Consider the following 18,696-nt stretch of genomic DNA (forward strand, 5'->3'; position numbering starts at 1 on the left):
ATACCTTACCCCTGGACTTAAAGGCAAAGCACTGGAGGCGTTTGTAGCCTTACCTGCCTCTGTGGAGCACGATTATGAGGCTATCAAAAGGGCTCTGATACAGCGTTTTAACCTCACTCCAGAGGTATACAGGGAGCGTTTCCGTACTGTCAGGCGGACAGATACGGATAGCTATGCCAAGTTTGCCAGGAAACTGCTAAACCTGGTGAAACAATGGTCCAGAGGATGGGGTGTGACCACTCTAGAGGAGATGGATGACCTGATCGCCATGGACCAATTTATTCACACCTGTACAGCGGAGGTGCGACAGTTCATACGAGAACGGGAGCCAAAATCGTTGGAAAAGGCTGCCCAGCTGGCAGATGTGTTTGCTGCCAGCAGAGTGCCCGAGGCACGGAAACCTGCAGCTGCAGGATGGAAGGGGGGTAAGCCCCCTGTTAACTCTTCTACAGTTTCCCACAAAGCTTCTGGGGCATCCCCTTCTTCATCATTTAAGCCAGCGGGAGACCAACGCAGGTGTTTTGTTTGCAACAGATCGGGGCACATCAGCATTACATGCCCTGAGAAGAGGAAGACCACCCCTTTGACCAAACCAACATTGTCTTCACCATCTGTTTTGTTTGTGGGTGGGAGTAAGCGGGGGGTTGGTGACAACCTACAGGAGGTTACTGTGGGTGACAATGTCACAATGGGGTTGAGGGACACTGGTGCAGAGATGACCCTTGTGCACCCCTCACTTGTCAATCCGGAGGATCTCATCCCAGGACGGACTCTTACAGTTGCTGGAGTTGGAGGCCTCACCCCTGCATTGCCCATGGCCCGGGTGTACCTGGATTGGGGGGCGGGGAGAGGGATGACAGACGTGGGTGTAACGGATAAAATTCCCACCAATGTGTTGCTGGGGACCGACCTGGGGCGTCTGGTCTCTAGATATGTAATCCAGGATGCCAATGAGGACACAGGCATCCCTGGTGCCCCACGTGAGTTAACATCTGATATTTTTGGGACTATGCCTACTGTAGACTGTGACAATGATGCATCAGGTGATATTGTTGAAATGTGTAGTAACCATTTACCTGTTTCTAACCTAGCTTCTAATGCCATAGACCATGAATGTGAACATAGTAATGATGTAGAGTTTAACTGTGTTAATAATGTGGCTAAGAGTGGTAGTATGTTAACACCCACAGCTCTGCGCCAAAAGCTGGAGTGTGGTGTGTCCGTGCCCGCTGTAACTCGCAGTCGGAGTCTTCAGGAAGCTCACCGTTGCCTGAGTCCTGAACCTCCTGCTGTCCGGGTTACAGAGGAACAGGCGCAGACTGACAGCCTGTCACCAGTGGCTGAGACCAGTCAAGGGGTTAAACTATTAACCAGTACAGAGTCAGAGCGTCGCCAGTTTCTGGACGCCCTGCACTCAGATGAGAATCTACACAAGCTACGTGAGAGGGCTGGTCAGACCCCTGAGGAGGGGGACAAGGAATGTATTACATGGGACCAGGGTAGGCTGTATAGACAGAGCCTTCACACTGACCCCCAGCAGGATGTATCCCTTGATAGGCAACTGGTGGTACCTCGCCCTTTCCGGGAGCAGCTTTTGAGAGTTGCCCACGAGATACCACTAGCAGGCCATCTGGGGATAAGTAAAACCAAAAGTCGACTCAAGCAGAATTTCTTTTGGCCCAATATGGGGAATGATGTGGCGGAATATTGCCGTTCCTGTATAGTATGTCAAAGGGTGGGGAAGGCCGGCCAGGTACAGCGAGCACCCCTCATCCCTTTACCCATAATTGAAGAGCCTTTCCAGAGAATTGCTGTTGACATTGTAGGCCCTGTGAATGTCACCAGCAGCTCAGGTAAACGCTTCATCCTGACGGTTGTGGATTACGCCACACGTTACCCAGAGGCCGTGGCATTGTCATCCATCCGGGCTGACAAGGTGGCAGATGCGCTCCTCACTATATTCTCTCGTGTAGGGTTCCCCAGAGAGATGCTCACAGATCAGGGGACCCAGTTTATGTCTCACCTTATGCAGTGCCTCTGTAAGAAAATACAGGTGCAGCACTTGGTAGCCAGTCCTTATCACCCGCAGACCAATGGACTCTGCGAGCGGTTTAATGGGACCCTCAAACAGATGCTCCGGACGTTTGCGGATACCCATGGGAAGGACTGGGATCGTTATCTACCACACCTGCTATTCGCTTACAGAGAGGTACCGCAGGCATCGACTGGATTCTCTCCCTTTGAGCTTCTCTATGGCAGGAAGGTACGGGGCCCACTAGATCTCATGAAGGAGTCATGGGAGGGAGAATTAGGGTCACCAGAGGTCTCTGTAGTTGACTATGTTCTGAAGTTCAGGGACAGACTGCAGGCATTGACAGGGATGGTGCAGGAGAACCTGACTCAAGCCCAGGCCGACCAGAAACGGTGGTATGACAGGAACGCCAGGGAGAGAGTGTATGAGGTGGGCCAGAAGGTGTGGGTCCTGATCCCCACTACTCAAAACAAACTCCAAGCTGCGTGGGAAGGCCCGTATCCCATTCATCAACGCCTAAATAACGTGAACTATGTAGTCACGATCGACCATGTTCGCAAGAAGCACAAGGTTTTTCATGTCAACATGATCAAGGCTCATCATGATAGGGATACGTGCGTCCTGCCAGTTTGCAGTATACCAGAGGAGGGAGAAAGAGAGGCCTTGCCTGACTTAGTGGCATCCGCACAGGAGGGAGGGTCCATTGAGGATGCAATAGTCAGCGCCCAGCTGTCTGGATCTCAGAAATCCCAGCTGAGAGAGACACTCAACCCATACCTTGACATTTTCACCGGTAAACCAGGTAAAACCCCACTAGCCTCTCATCATGTAGACACGGGGGAACACCCACCAGTCAGACAGGGTGCATATCGGGTTTCTACAGAAGTAAGGGCTGACATTAAGAGGGAGGTGGAGGAAATGCTGGGACTGGGGGTGATCCAAGAATCTCAAAGTGCGTGGGCATCACCTGTGGTGCTTGTCCCCAAAAAGGACAAGACCACACGCTTCTGTGTGGACTACAGGAAGCTGAACAGCATCACAGTTTTTGACGCTTACCCAATGCCCCACATAGATGAGCTTTTGGATCAACTCGCCAGCGCCCAGTATATCACCATCATGGATTTAAGTAGGGGGTATTGGCAGATTCCCATGACAGTGGAGGCGCAGGAAAAGTCCGCCTTCATCACCCCCTTTGGACTATATGAGTTTAAAGTCATGCCCTTTGGCATGAAGAATGCCCCTGCCACATTCCAGCGCTTGCTGAACAAACTGCTAAGTAAGTCTGAAGGGTTTGCTGTGGCATACCTGGATGATATTGCAGTGTTTAGCCAGACTTGGGAGAAGCACTTGACACACCTGTCACAGGTGCTCAAGCGCCTCCGGGAAGCCGGTCTCACCATCAAGCCTGGGAAGTGTCAGATAGGCATGTCTGAGGTGCAATACCTAGGACACCTGGTAGGTGGGGGGACACTTAAGCCCGAGCCAGGGAAAGTAGAGGCCATTGCAAATTGGCCTACCCCCAAAACGAAGAAACAGGTGATGTCATTTCTAGGAACAGCTGGGTACTACCGTAAGTTCGTCCCTAACTACAGTACCCTGGCCAAGCCCCTCACAGACCTCACAAAGAAGAAACTACCACAGGTAGTCAGCTGGACTGCCGATTGTGAGCGGTCCATGGCGGCTCTGAAATTGGCTCTGACTAGCTCTCCAGTCTTACAGAGTCCAGATTTCAGCCGCAAGTTCGTAGTCCAGACTGACGCCAGCGCCTATGGCTTGGGTGCGGTACTCAGCCAGGTCAACCCAGAGGGAGATGAGCACCCCATCCTATACCTAAGCAGGAAACTCTTACCCAGGGAGGTGGCCTATGCCACCATAGAAAAAGAATGCCTTGCCATTGTGTGGGCCCTACAGAAACTCCAGCCCTACTTATATGGCCGAAAGTTCACCGTGGTAACGGACCACAACCCTCTCAGTTGGCTTCACCGGGTATCTGGGGATAACGGAAAGCTGCTGAGATGGAGTCTAGGCCTACAGCAATATGACTTTACCATTCAACACAAGAAGGGCAGTGAACATGGGAATGCGGACGGGTTGTCACGGCAGGGAGAGCCGGCGGACAATGGCTTGGGATATTGATTAGAATATCAAAATCCCATGCCATATCTCTGGAGGGAGGTGTGATAATAATATTACTCCTCCACAGTTTGTTTGTTATATATATATTTTTTTTTCTTTCTTTGTGTTTCATTCTGCCTGTTATAAATCATTAGGTTCCATTTGTTTAAGATCAGCCAGGAAGATGAGCCTGGCAGGGTGGTTATAAAACCCCAGGGAGTCTATGCTTGATCAGAGAAGCATGGTCTTCCTAAGTGGTAAAATTAACACCTCTCGGCCAGAGTAGTCTAGTTAGTGGGGGATGAAAAGAAGCCACAGACTGCATGTTTTTCCCTCCAAATTCAGACAAAGGGGAATATCATAGCTGCCCATAACTGGGACATAATTCATAATTATAGGTCCCAAGTTACACAGGACAGTTATGGGGTCTAAACACACTCCTGGTCTGAAAACCAGAACATTAGCTGCAATGGAAGGCAGCCAATAGCAGAACACCCCTGATATTAGGCTAAGACACCCCGAGTTTGGTATGGGGTTAATGGGAATAACATGCCCGTTTGGTTGGAAGCCATGGCACAATTGTGCCATCTCCCAATCAAAAGTTATGGGATTCTGATAAAAACCCAGACCCAAAAAGTAGCTCACTGATGGGAGGGGGGTAGAAAAATCCCTCTCACAGTGACATCACAGCCAGGGGTGGGGGTCAAAAATCACCTGGGCTTAAATTAATGAAGCAGCCACATAGTAGTGTTCAGTCTGGGTGACTCTATGACAATAGGAGGCTGGATCGATGCTTATGCCCTGTCCTCGGGCCAAAGAATTTCTTCCTATTTCACTAGCAAGAACTTTTTTGTTTCCTCTTCTTCCATAACTGTTTGTAAGTATTGTATGTGTATTGTTTTAATCCTTTTTTTATTTTATCTGACAATTGAATTCTTTGAGTGTACTGCATTTTTATGTAAATTAAAACTTTTTAATAAGCCTCTGCTTGTAGCCTTAAAGAATCTGAGTCTCTGAAGGGAATCACGTTACCAGAGGTCATTATTAGCATAGTCCATGTAGTAAGCGATTGCATGTTCTGTGTGAGTTTATAATTGTAATATCGTGTAAGTAGTGAGTGCATGTGCTGAGTTATCATCAGGGTGCATTGTCTGTGTGGTTGAGGTGCCTACGGCCTTCTTTGCATAAGTAACTCGTGGGTGGTGGCAGTGTGGATTCTGTGGAGTAAATTTAGCGTAAGGACGCCATTTTGTGGAAGTAGGCGGAGCTTAAGGGCTAAATTCTGGGACTCCATAGAGTAGTTATCCCAGTGTGTGAACTCCGGCGAGTCTGGTTTGTGACAGATATTCTTTGTTATCAGCCTGAAACTAGCGTCACACTCCTAAGAACTAACCTTTGTATTTCTTATTATAGTTCTGTTTGTTGTGTATTTCTATACAATGGTTGTGGTCATGTCAGAAATGTTTCCCTATAAATGCCTGATTTTGATGCCTGCTTCTGATGTTAGACCTCTGAGCGACCCCATATGGGTGTACAATACTGGCTGCTACATCTCCCACCATCCCACCATATAACAAAGGGCTAAAAATTGTAAGCAATCCAATAGTTGCCACGAACAGGGCAGCCATCAGGAAATTCGGGGCCCCATACAGCAAAAGTGTCTGGGCCCCAACACACCCCAAAACCGAACAAGCCTCCTGCCCCCCGCAGTGACCTTTCACAAACAGGGTTTGAGGCCTGTTGCTACGACAAGGCACACTCTTCTGGTAGATTGCCAATAGGAGTCATACTATTGAACGTCACGTGCAATTTTTCACATTTTCATAAAAAAAGCTAAATCCTGCTATTGAGGGACCTGCTCAGGTTTCAAGTCACTTTGAGAGGCCTAAATAAAGTAAAACCCCATAAATTACTCCATTATAGAAACTACACCCCTCAACGTACGTAAAAAAACTTTTATGAAGTTTGTTAACCCTTTAATTGGTTTACAGGGGTTAAAACAAAATCGGATGCAATTTCGAAATTACATTTTATTTGGCTAAATTAATGTGTTTTTCATAAAATGTACAAATTCTCAGTGGATAAAATTCCAAAACGCTCCTCAAAATTTGATCCCCCATCTCTCCCGCGTATAACAATACCCCATATGTGGTGGTAACCTGCTGTATGGGCACACGCCAGGGCATTGAGGGGGAGCTGCGCCATTCAGAGCAGATTATGCATTGTCACTTTTTATTGGCTATACAATCTTTATTTTTTTGGCAATTTGGACATTTAAGGGCTTATTTTTTGCGACATGAGATGCACTTTACAAATACTTCATTTAAGTGGGTCTATAGCTTTTCGATGAGATTTTATTAACTCTTTAATGTATGGAGGAAAAGAAAATTGTCAATTTGGGGTTTCTTTTTTTTGTATATTTTGGGGGTCGTACACCATACACTAAAAATACTATAATATTTTCATTCTATAGATCACTACGATTACGGTGATACCTCATTTATATAGTTTTTCATTTATTTTTACAATTTTACTGGAGAAAAACTAATACAGAGGAAATCTTATTTGTTTCTGCATCGCCATCTTTTCGGGAACTTAACCTTAATATTTTTTGGTTGACAGAGCTAGTTTAGGGCTTATTTTTTACGTGTTGAGTTGTTCTTTCAATTGGTACCATTTTGGGGCACATAACTTTTTTTGATCACTTTTTAGAACATTTTTGTAAAGGGATTTTATGAAAATTTATATTTTTGGCGAGTTTTTCGGGTTTTGTTTTTACGGCGTTCACCGTACGGGTCCAATAATGTTTCTGACTTATTGTACAGATTGTTACGGACGCGGTGATACCAAATATGTGGGGGGTTTTGGTGATTTTCAGGTATTTTTACTTTATTAGATGTGTATAGGGAATGTTTGTGTTTAGGGGACTTTAACTCTATTTAATTAATTATTTTTATTAAAAATTGTGTTTATTCAGTGTTTTTAACTTTTTTTTCTTTACTTTTACAGGTTAGCTTGAACAAGTGATCCACTGATCACTTGTTCAAGCCATTCTTCACCTAATACAGTGTAATACAGATGTATTACACTGTATTATGTGAAACACTGAGCATGCTGCGCATGCTCAGTGTGTCACAGCCGGGTCCTGCCAGGAGGCACGGACCCGGCACCCGGAAGAAGATCGCGCAGCCCCGGGCACCGGCAGTCCCGGGGCTGCGATCAGAGCAGCGGGACCCCCCCGGTAAGCGCCGCGGGGGGGTCCGAATCCTGTTAAATGCCCCTAGCACGCCGCGGTCAGCGCGACCGCGGCGTGTTAGGGGTTAACACCCGCGATCGGAGAAATCTCCGATCGCGGGTGTTAGAGGAGGGTGTCGGCTATAATATATAGCCGACACCCGCAGCTTCTGGCCCCGGCTCCATTCAGGAGCCGGGGCCAGAAGTTTGACGTAATATTACCCCACCGGCCGGGCCCCATAGGGCCCCTTAGAGTCCGGGCCCCATAGGGCAGTACCAGTTGTACTGCCCTATCGGCGGCCCTGGCCACGAAGGTTCATGGAGCCTTGTCATAACTCCAAAGTATTGCATTTATATGGACAGATGATATCAGTTTATCAAAGGGGATTATGCACCAAAATGTGAACCACACAGAAATGTTTCCACAACATCCTAGTAAAAGAGAAATGGATAGCACACAGACCCATTATAGTAAAGGAAAAAGCTCTGTGCCCTTACAGGATTTCTCAGACTGAACCTAAACTTACTCAACTGAACTCAGCATGTCAGTACAGTTCAGTGATTCTACTTTCATGGCAGACAATCTATGTAGTCTATATATATATATATATCGGAAAAATCTCTTTCTGCAGAATTTGTTGTGTGAAGATTGTTGAATCACATGGTCTACTGCCATTAGACTAGATCAAATACAACCCCCACAATGTTACCCAAAATAAGAAATTAGACCATTCATTCATAACCTATATTATTCCTACGAGCACATGATATTGGTATGTAAGAGTAAAAGTCATCTAACAGTAACAAACATCAAGTAGGCAGCCACCTAGAATAAATATGTAAGGGAAGAAAAAGAAGTGAACGAGTGGTAGATACACATCACCATAGGAAGGTAAAATGGTGGAAGATAACTAAAGCAAAAGGAAAATTCTAAAGACAGTCTAAGGCAAAAGGAAAAATTAGGAAGTAAGGTGGACACTAAAGTAGGAAGACCAGGAAAGATAGTTGTGGACAGAGGTCGCATTAACGCCTCACCACGCGTCATAGACGCGTGATGAGGCGCCATTACCCCCCAAAATAATTGCCATGCGTAAAAGAACGCATGGCAATTATCCCCTGTAGCGCGCAGGCTGAGCGGTTCAGCGCGCGCTGCAAATGAGGGAAATGTCTATAGAGCGATCGCAGCGCGCGCTGGACCGCTCAGCAGGACACGTGACTCAGTGTCAGGGGCGGGCAGGAGAGACCCGCAGCGAGAGCGCAGGCCCCGGGCGAGGCATGTGGGCAGCGGGGCTGCCGCTCCCCGTCCTGCTCCAAATGCTGCCTGCGTTTATGTGATCGACGGGACCGGGTGAGTGTGTGCAGTGTCCTGTTTGAGTGTGCAGTGTCCTGTTTGAGTGTGCAGTGTCCTGTTTGAGTGTGCAGTGTCCTGTTTGAGTATGCAGTGTGAGTGTGCAGTGTCCTGTGTGAGTGTGCAGTGTCCTGTGTGAGTGTGCAGTGTCCTGTGTGAGTGTGCAGTGTCCTGTGTGAGTGTGCAGTGTCCTGTGTGAGTGTGCAGTGTGCTGTGTGAGTGTGCAGTGTCTTGTGAGCGTAGTGTGTGTGTGTGTGTGTGTGCGCAGTGTTCTGTGACGTAGTGTGTGTGTGTGTGTGTGTGTGTGTGTGTGTGCAGTGTCCTGTGAGCGTAGTGTGTGTGTGTAGTGTCCTGTGAGCGTAGTGTGTGTGTGTGTGCAGTGTCCTGTGAGCGTAGTGTGTGTGTGTGTGTGTGCAGTGTCCTGTGAGCGTAGTGTGTGTGTGTGTGTGTGTGTGTGTGTGCAGTGTCCTGTGAGCGTAGTGTGTGTGTGTGTGTGTGCAGTGTCCTGTGAGCGTAGTGTGTGTGTGTGTGTGTGTGTGCAGTGTCCTGTGAGCGTAGTGTGTGTGTGTGTGTGTGTGTGTGTGTGTGCAGTGTCCTGTGAGCGTAGTGTGTGTGTGTGTGTGTGCAGTGTCCTGTGAGCGTAGTGTGTGTGTGTGTGTGTGTAGTGTCCTGTGAGCGTAGTGTGTGTGTGTGTGTGTGTGTGTGCAGTGTCCTGTGAGCGTAGTGTGTGTGCAGTGTCCTGTGAGCGTAGTGTGTGTGTGTGTGCAGTGTCCTGTGAGCGTAGTGTGTGTGTGTGTGCAGTGTCCTGTGAGCGTAGTGTGTGTGTGTGTGCAGTGTCCTGTGAGCGTAGTGTGTGTGTGCGTGCGTGTGTGTGCAGTGTCCTGTGAGCGTAGTGTGTGTGTGTAGTGTCCTGTGAGCGTAGTGTGTGTGTGTGTGTGTGCAGTGTCCTGTGAGCGTAGTGTGTGTGTGTGTGTGTGTGTGTGTGTGTGCAGTGTCCTGTGAGCGTAGTGTGTGTGTGTGTGCAGTGTCCTGTGAGCGTAGTGTGTGTGTGTGTGTGTGTGTGTGTGCAGTGTCCTGTGAGCGTAGTGTGTGTGTGTGCGCGTGTGTGTGTGCAGTGTCCTGTGAGCGTAGTGTGCGTGTGTGTGTGTGTGCAGTGTCCTGTAAGCGTAGTGTGTGTGTGTGTGTGTGTGTGCAGTGTCCTGTGAGCGTAGTGTGCGTGTGTGTGTGTGTGCAGTGTCCTGTAAGCGTAGTGTGTGTGTGTGTGTGTGTGTGCAGTGTCCTGTGAGCGTAGTGTGTGTGTGTGCGTGTGTGTGTGTGCAGTGTCCTGTGAGCGTAGTGTGTGTGTGTGTGCAGTGTCCTGTGAGCGTAGTGTGTGTGTGTGCGTGTGTGTGTGTGCAGTGTCCTGTGAGCGTAGTGTGTGTGTGTGTGTGTGCAGTGTCCTGTGAGCGTAGTGTGTGTGTGTGTGTGTGCAGTGTCCTGTGAGCGTAGTGTGTGTGTGTGCGTGTGTGTGTGTGCAGTGTCCTGGGAGCGTAGTGTGTGTGCGTGCTATGTGTATTACAGAAATTTTCATACTCCTCCTCGGGTAAAAATACTCCTCAAAAATGGTGAGAGGAGTATTTTTACCCTTCTGGAAAAATGTTAGTGCGACCTCTGGTTGTGGATATCATGCTAGAAGAAAGGTGACGGGTGTATGCTGAGGCTATTCATAGTGCAGCATTACAACCAAGGGAAACGGTGCAGGGAGGGAACAGGTGCTCGATAAAGGGTAAAGGTCGGGTCGAGTCAAAATAATGACCCAGTGTGGACATGGGTCTTCTTACCGTGACAAGGGTCTGAGGGCGGCCCTCATGGGAGCCTAAAGTCAAACCACTTCCGAAGCCATCAAACCCTCCTGTCTGCAAAAGATTAAACAACATGACTTTCATAGACTGTACAAGAATTATCAATGAGGGGGCGATAAGTATCACTTCCACCTCCACTCACTGTTTAACTATGTATCTAGCAGAAAAAAAATCAGGGTCAGATATTCAGATGTTGGGGAGCAAAATAATAAGGCACGTTGAATAAATTATTTCTATGAAATAAACAGTTACTGGTGTAGTGACTTTCCTTTTGCACCAAAGCAGTTCTGGGTGTTCCCTCTTCTACAATGATTCAGCAATAAGTTTCCCCCACACTATGAGCCACTTAAGAGCAGTACACAGCATTAATAATGTGTTTGAGAGATGAACACGTTGATCAATCCTCTTCAAAGGCTTTAACACAGGCTGAGACATACAACTATTTGCTCTCCATGCCGTTCATTGTGTCTCAAGCAATTCAAGGGAGTAATTGCCACCAAAGCTGGTGGCATCTTCTGATACTAGTGGTATACGAGTACAATGGCAAGATTCAAGCATCAGACTATGGCTTCTGGGCAGCATGTACAAGTTGCATGGGACTGCATGGTGCATGGAAGTATAATCCTTACACACTGGCCCACATTTATCACTACTGCAGCCTGTACTAGGTGCAGTTTCCCTGTCGAGTGTGCAGGGTGATTAAGCAAAACTGGGGCACGGTCTTCATTAAAGGGGTTTTCCCACAAAGACAAGTTAGGCCCTATCCACAGGATATGGCCTAACTTGCTGATCAGTGGGGGTCTCAGAGATGAATGAAGCAGAACGACCATGTGCGTTCGTCTGCTCCATTAATCCGACGGAACCCACGTTTTCACAATCTAAGCACTAAGACCTCCCTCCGATCAACGAGTTAGGCCCTATCTACAGGATAGGGCCTAACTTTTCTTTGTGGAAAAACCTCTTTAATGTGGGGCCCCCTCAACTGCTATGAGAGTGTGCACCATTTTTTCGGTGCAGCAGAATTATAGGTCACATCAGTAATAAATGTGGTGCATATTTTTGCAGTTCTTTTTAGTGCAAAGTCTGACAGTAAACTGTCGCAAATGTTTAAATAAATGTAAGCCAATGTATTAGATATCAGTATGTCAAGCACAGGAATACTGTCATGAAATGTACATTCCAAAATGTTATCCCTCATCATTATCAGTCGGGTTGTTAGTAGTTCACCCACATACACTAACACTGTCCCGAAAAATGTAAATAGAGCACTTGCCTGACATTGTAACAGTAGAGCATTATGGTCCTGGTACTTTGGGTGACAGGCACTGCATATGACAAGAGCAGCTGCAGAAGATACAAAGCTGCCTCACAGTACAGCCAGGTGTCCACACAGCCCTCACTACTAATGTATGGATGCCGCTGCTAAAACAGGAAGTCTTTCATCCAAAAGTCTTTTGAAAAAGATATCTGAGGGACCTCAGAGACCCAGAACAAGAAGTCATCCATAGCAAATTTATACCACAGTACAAACACTTATCTAAGATCTCCTTACTATTCTGGATGTATATTCAATGACTGAGGTAGTAATTCCTGTTTAAAAGTATGAATTATGAAAATATATCATATTTTCTGGTCCTGTCCTCAAATAACTCATTATTGGCATAAAATCTTTAATAGTTTAAGAGATTTATTTCAATGGTTTTTCCCCCAATGTCCTCAAAATCGCCTTACTTCTCTTAGATATTCCATTAAGGAATCCTTGTGATATTACTTAATACACCAAAATCCATACCACGGCAAAAATCTTATTAAACAGAAACTGGAAATCTATGGTACATCAATTCCTTTCCAAGACGACATCATTTTAGTGATCAATCAAATCTTTTCCTACAAAATAGCCTTACCATATGGCTTCCTAAAAGCCCATCACCCCTATAAAATATGGCAACTATGGTCTTCCTCATCTCTGGTCGCATCCAGACCGCAGTGTTAATTTTATGCTAAACTTCTTTTAACAACAAGACATCCAATATTTGTATATATAATAGGTCCTACTCACCTCCTTGGTTCTAAGTTTAAGTTTGTATTTGTTTAGTTACTTTGTTTCAGAAAGCTAATAACCAGTGTTTTATATATGTTATTGCTCTCCTGTCTATTTTGAGTACCGGTCTGTAGTGTTCATGGCAACTGTAAATCCTTTATATCTTTGATATGCAACTATAGCACTGGATATATTTTATTTTGGAAGAAAGAAAAATGAATAAAAACAATTTAAACAGAAAATTAGTCATATGAAAAGGACTATTCTCTACTCTCCCTTTGCCGGGCCGTGAGCTGCAGCCTCTTCCTATCTCTTTCCTGCTGCAACTCCCGACCAGGTTATTCAGTACAAGCACAAGACCTTCTGCAACGACCAGGGGTGAGCTCTGCCCTTTCCCATGCCAGTGTGCGTTCCTGCACACAATGCTATCAGCAAGATCAGGCTGTCAGTGTGACAGCCCAATCATGTACTGTAGGCTGATATTGTCAGTGCCCTGTCACTGCAGCTCCCTGAATACAACGCTCATACTGTATGCTGTGCCTGTAATGGGATCCTGTGACTTCCATGGGATTCCTGGAGCAGAAGGGGTTAAAGGACATGCACCAGACAATTAACATCCTCCCTACAGATCACTGGGGTTGATTAGTCCTGTCTGGGCAGTTGAGGAAGCTCCGTGTAACGTGTTAGCCAGTGTGCACCCAGCTTTCCCAAGGTCCTGCATTTTATAATAGTTTTTGAGCAAACTTACTCGGATCTGGGATTAAACAAGATATGTTATTGCATCAGGGTAGCTACAGCATTCTCAAGGTATGTTTGGTTCACAATGCATAAAAACAAATGGTAGATTTCCTTTAAGACCATATATGATCTGTGGTTAGCACTATGGTAACACTAAAACTAATAAGCCTCAGAGTATGCACATAGCTAAGATCAAAGACAGCCTTTGTTTCTTCTTCCTATCCATGCAAAACAAATGCAGATTACCTATTGTACATATATTTTCCAGCATGGAATAAAAGAATAATACAAAAGTTATTTGCATATTCCTTATCCGTAACTTTTTCAAAGATTCCTTCAACAGCGATAAAACAGTAATCCCCAAGTGGCAGTAAAAGGAATGCAGAACCTGTGGAGCTGAATGTTTACTTCCCGATGGCAGAATGACTTACAAGACGACTGCACAGCCACACCTTATCTCCAAAGGAACAATGACTTCCTAAATTAATAATGCTGTATACAAGGGGCCGGCTTCAAAGCATCATGGCTGCCGTAATGTGGTCACGCAAATTACTGGGTGTAAATTGACATAATAGGAAGAGCTGAAAGAGAAATATGCTGATCATGGTAAACGCACTGAGAATCCTGGGAATTCGCTTGTTGCATACATCCCATAAGGAAGAAGGCATTTTTCTCCACCGATATCCCATCATGACTTGGTCACATGGGCCAGATTGGCAAAATGCAGTATCTTTCATTATCAAAGAGATCACACAGTTACTGTACACGTGTTGCAGAATGAATCTTCACCGAAACCTAACAATTTAACAATCCATAGTAAATATTTTGCTGAGATTTATCATTTGATCTCTCCTCAATATCATCTACAGCAAAATATATCACAAAATCCACAATGATCCTGCATGTATTACATGTGGATTTACCTCCCATTTTGGCCCAATGTTACAAGTGGACCTGATACAGGTACCTTTACAGGTCACAGGATAAAATTATAATTTTTATACTTTTGAGACTTTTACATACAAAATTCACATAACAAACTCACAATAGATAATAATGAGCAACTCAGTATTTTGGAATGCTCATACCTATTCTTTCTGCAGCGCACAATATTTTCCAGATGCCTGCCAAGAACAATAGACCACTCCAGTCAAAATATGTCTGCAATCTAAAAATGCTTAAAACTCTCTTAAAAGGGAACTTTCCATCAGATTCATTCGATCCTAACCACAAACATCACAAAACAGCTTTTACTGTGAAAGACTAAAGGATTTCAAAAAACATAGGGGGAAATCATTACGTTTTTTAAAATTACTTTTGGACAATACATCATGGCATGTGAACACCCTGCTCAGCGCTGGCAGGGGAGGAGGGGTGTATGAAGACTGGTGTTCAAAATGTGAGTCTCAATAGATTGCCCCCATTGTCTCCAATAGGGATAAAAAGAAGTTACAGAAACAGCAGAGCTCATTGTGCTATGACATTGCTATAATGCCTATTTACCTCTATGGGAGTTATAAAATAATACAGAGAGTACAGGAGGTCCCCTACTTAAGAACACCCGACTTACAGACGACCCCTTGTTACAAACGGACCTCTGGATGTTGGTAATTTACTCTACAATGATGATCTGTAACAGTAATTAATTGTGTCTACAATTAAGCTTTATTGTTAATCCTGGTTCTTATGACAACCCAACATGTTTAAAATACAACTGTCACAGAGACCAAAAATATTTTGGCTGGGGTTACAATTATAAAATATACAGTTACGACTTACATACAAATTCAACTTAGGAACAAACATACAGAACCGATCTTGTACGTAACCCGGGGACTGCCTGTACCGAGAGACTTAAATGTATGAATTATGTCCTGAGATGTAACTCAACTCCTCCAAATTTTGTGACTTTTAAAAACTTCTATGGCTTTGCTTGATAACAGTAAAGCTGCAGCATTCCTTGCCCAATAAAAAATCATCCTTCCCATGGTTAGGGCCACTTCAATCTGATAACAGGTTTAATAAACCTGACAATGCATCCTTTTATCTCTATAGTTACAGTTATCGATAAAATGTTTTAAATTTATCAAACTGCAATAAAGTGAAATTTTAACTAAATTTATATTTAAGGAATCTGTCAGCAATTTTGAGCATACAAAAATGACAACAGCATCATTTTGTGTGTTGTTATTAGCAGTAGGATTGTGAAACACACATTTATATTCCTGGGTTGTAGCTGGAATCAAAGGACTCTGGAGCACTTGTGTGTGAGATCTCTTCACTGAATACAGCACAGCCTCTCCCCCAAATGACTGCTGTCATATTCCAACAGAAGCCTGCTACAAAGTGAGTCATAGCAGAGGACAGGTGCTTTGTAGCAGTACATTGAAAAGTTCTCACACATCAGTGCCAGTGTCCCAAATACAGTTACAATCCTGGAATATTCATGTATTTTTACAGTCCTGCTAATACTAACAAACACAAAGGTATGCTTACACAGATCTCCAGGGACAATACCTAACACTGTCTGTAGCTTAACTACCGACTGATTCCCTTTAAGTATTAACAATTGTACTGTTAAGAATCACAAATTTTACTAAGTAATGTAATTCATGGGTGGAGCTGCCCCTTATAAACGGAAATAGCGTTGGTACGTCAATGCATTTATTCATTGGCCTTTGATACTATCCAAAGCGCACTTTTGAGAATAAAGGAAGTCTGGGTCTGCTTAATGCATTCTTTAAGGGTGATAGCTTAGAAAGCTGATTACTATATATGTATTTACATAGAAAACAATGCCAGGACAGGGAGCAGGAAATCCTACAATCTCTTAGAGAGTCACATAAAGTACAAATTCCTTTAAAATGACAGCAGTGGACTACAATCCAAACCTATAAAGACCTATAAAGAGGAGAGATGGTGTATAGTATTCTACAGTGTTTGCTGGTCACAGCTAGATGGTTACTACAGCTCCAGAGGTCGCCACTTGTCGTGGTTTACTTGGCCACTGCGATCATGTCCCCACCTAACGGGGGGCTAATGCAGCCAATCACTGGCCTTAGTGGTGCACAACAACGCCGTCTAGAGGTTTTGGGAGAGGGCTTATGGGAAGAGCCCTCTCCTTAGCCGATAAGCGTTTGTTGCATATTGTGATCAGTGCCAGCACCAATTGCAGGTGTTAACCCTTCGATCCAGGCTGGCTAAGCTGCCGAGCGGCATTAAAAAGCAGTTGGCGCATGGGCACCGCCATGTTGGCTTAGATCACTATAATTCTAATCCCTAGAACAGATATCAATATAAATAAACAGTAAAAAATCCTAAAGATGTTTGGTATCACCGTGTCCCAAAATGTCCGATCTATCAAAATATGATAATGGTTATTCCCGTCTTTTAACCCTGTAACCCATTTTGCAAAATATAAAAAAATTCAATAAAAAGTGATCAAAAGGTTGTACAGTCCTCAAAATGGTAGCATTGAAAAAGTCATTGTGTCAAAAAACCTTACCATACACAGCTCTGTACACTGAAGTATGAAAAAGTTATTAGCGCCAGACCATGGCAAAATGAAGAATTTGTTTTTTGTACAGGAGGTTTGAAATTTTGTAAATGTATGAAAACATTATAAAACCTATACAAATTTGGTATCCAAGTGATCATACCAACCAATCGAAGAATTGAAGTAGACATATAATTTGGGGAGCACAGTGAAATCCGTAAAATACAAGCCCACAAGAAAATGGTGCAAATGCATTTTGTCACCAATTTCACTGCATTTGGAATTTTCCAGTGCACGGCATAGAATATTAAATATGGATGTGCAATTTGTTACACAGAAAACAAACCCTAACACAGCTCCTTACATGAAAATAAAAATGTAAAAACTAAAAAGGGCCTGGTTGTTAAGGGGTTAAAGGAGATATTACACATGGAATCTGCTGGATTAAAAAAAAAATTATAGTTTTGTGGCAACAGAAAGACCACAAATTTGCATGTATGTTGAACTGAGAAGGTAACTGTAGGACTCCTCTAATAGCATCTTATCTCAAGAGAAAGGATTGGGCAGCCGAATACAAACTTGCCTCGTCCGTATCTTCCCCTAAATCTGCCAATGAGGTAAAGCCAGGGGCTGGTCCATTTAACCAGCTGAATTTGGGAAATTAGGTTATTTTTAATCTAATATGTATTGGGCGTTTTAGAGTTGGGTTAAGTATAAACAAGACCTTTTAAAATATATTTTAATTGAAAACTTGATGTAAAAAAATAGGTAATTTTGCGGTGACATATTACCTCCATGTATCAAGATTGGACCTACATCAGGATTAAGAATTCAGAATTATATTATAGAAGTAAAAATCTACAAAGACCAGACCTTTATGCATAAACACATACTCAGACTAGATGAAGACTCGTCTCCTCCTGTATGTACTTTCCTTCACCTCACATATACCCTTACTCCCACACGGCTATGCCCTGATGGTGTATACATTGTTATCATACCAACACAACACTGAATTTATTTCATGGTTGTACTTTCTTTCCGGAATTCAAAACATCTGGGTAAAAGTGGAAGGTTCTTGTATTTATGTACATAAAATCTAAATATGTATAGAAGAGTACAGTAACCCCCTAATGCCTGACCCTAAATGACCAATTACATAGAGTAATGAAGTGTGTAAACACCTAAATGAAGGAATGTTACTACATTATTAATCCAAGATACCGGTATCTTGTTTTTTATTAGCCAATGGGGGAGCTTACAGGACAATTGGTCCTTTTGGCTAGCACCATACAGATGCCTAATAACCAGACCAGCCAGTCTGCTGGCACATCATTTGCAGGTTGTCTTTGAAGTCATATAGTCAATTGCATCAATGGAGATACCCAATGCCTTCCCAAATTGTTATTAACACACCATTGTGGGCTTGGCCCACATGTTTTTGTCTGCAACCAATACATTTCTAAAAGTAGCTCGACTAACAATGAAAGATACTGGAGAGGATTCATCACAATCACATGGCACGCCAGCGCATGCTGTAAAGCCCCCAGAGATATCTTCCAGTTTCCTAATATATCCGGTGGTCAACTGTGCTACCGGCCAATCTAGAATTGTGCTATAATCTGTGCCAATTCCTGGCGTAGGCTATAGCTAGTGCACAGGTGTGGGGCAGGAATCCCTCACCATGGTCCACTCTGCGGGTGAGCATAACCCCCTTCACATCCCTCCACACCCACTTGGCATGTAGGTGGTATTGGTTGCAATTTCTGGATTTGTGACAAAGAATGTATGCAAGAAAATTGGATAAATCCACCCATGTCTTTTGGGAGGGTGCAGTAAGTTGCACCAAAA

The 18,696-nt window shown here is 44.3% G+C and overlaps 1 protein-coding gene across 5 annotated transcripts in view; it reads right to left on the reverse strand.

Moving 5' to 3' along the window:
* SEPTIN5 (septin 5) overlaps window positions 1–18,696 on the reverse strand; it is a 58,555-nt gene that overhangs the window by 29,231 nt on the left and 10,628 nt on the right. For 4 of the 5 annotated variants that reach the window (XM_072144506.1, XM_072144507.1, XM_072144508.1 and 1 more), the window contains exon 3: window positions 10,550–10,624. The exons of the other annotated variant lie outside the window; for it this stretch is intronic. In XM_072144506.1, coding sequence (XP_072000607.1) covers window positions 10,550–10,624 — 75 coding nt within the window. The remainder of the gene's footprint in view (window positions 1–10,549; window positions 10,625–18,696) is intronic. 5 annotated transcript variants of the gene reach the window in all.

This window comes from Engystomops pustulosus, chromosome 1 (assembly GCF_040894005.1).
Source record: "Engystomops pustulosus chromosome 1, aEngPut4.maternal, whole genome shotgun sequence".
NCBI lineage: Eukaryota > Metazoa > Chordata > Amphibia > Anura > Leptodactylidae > Engystomops > Engystomops pustulosus.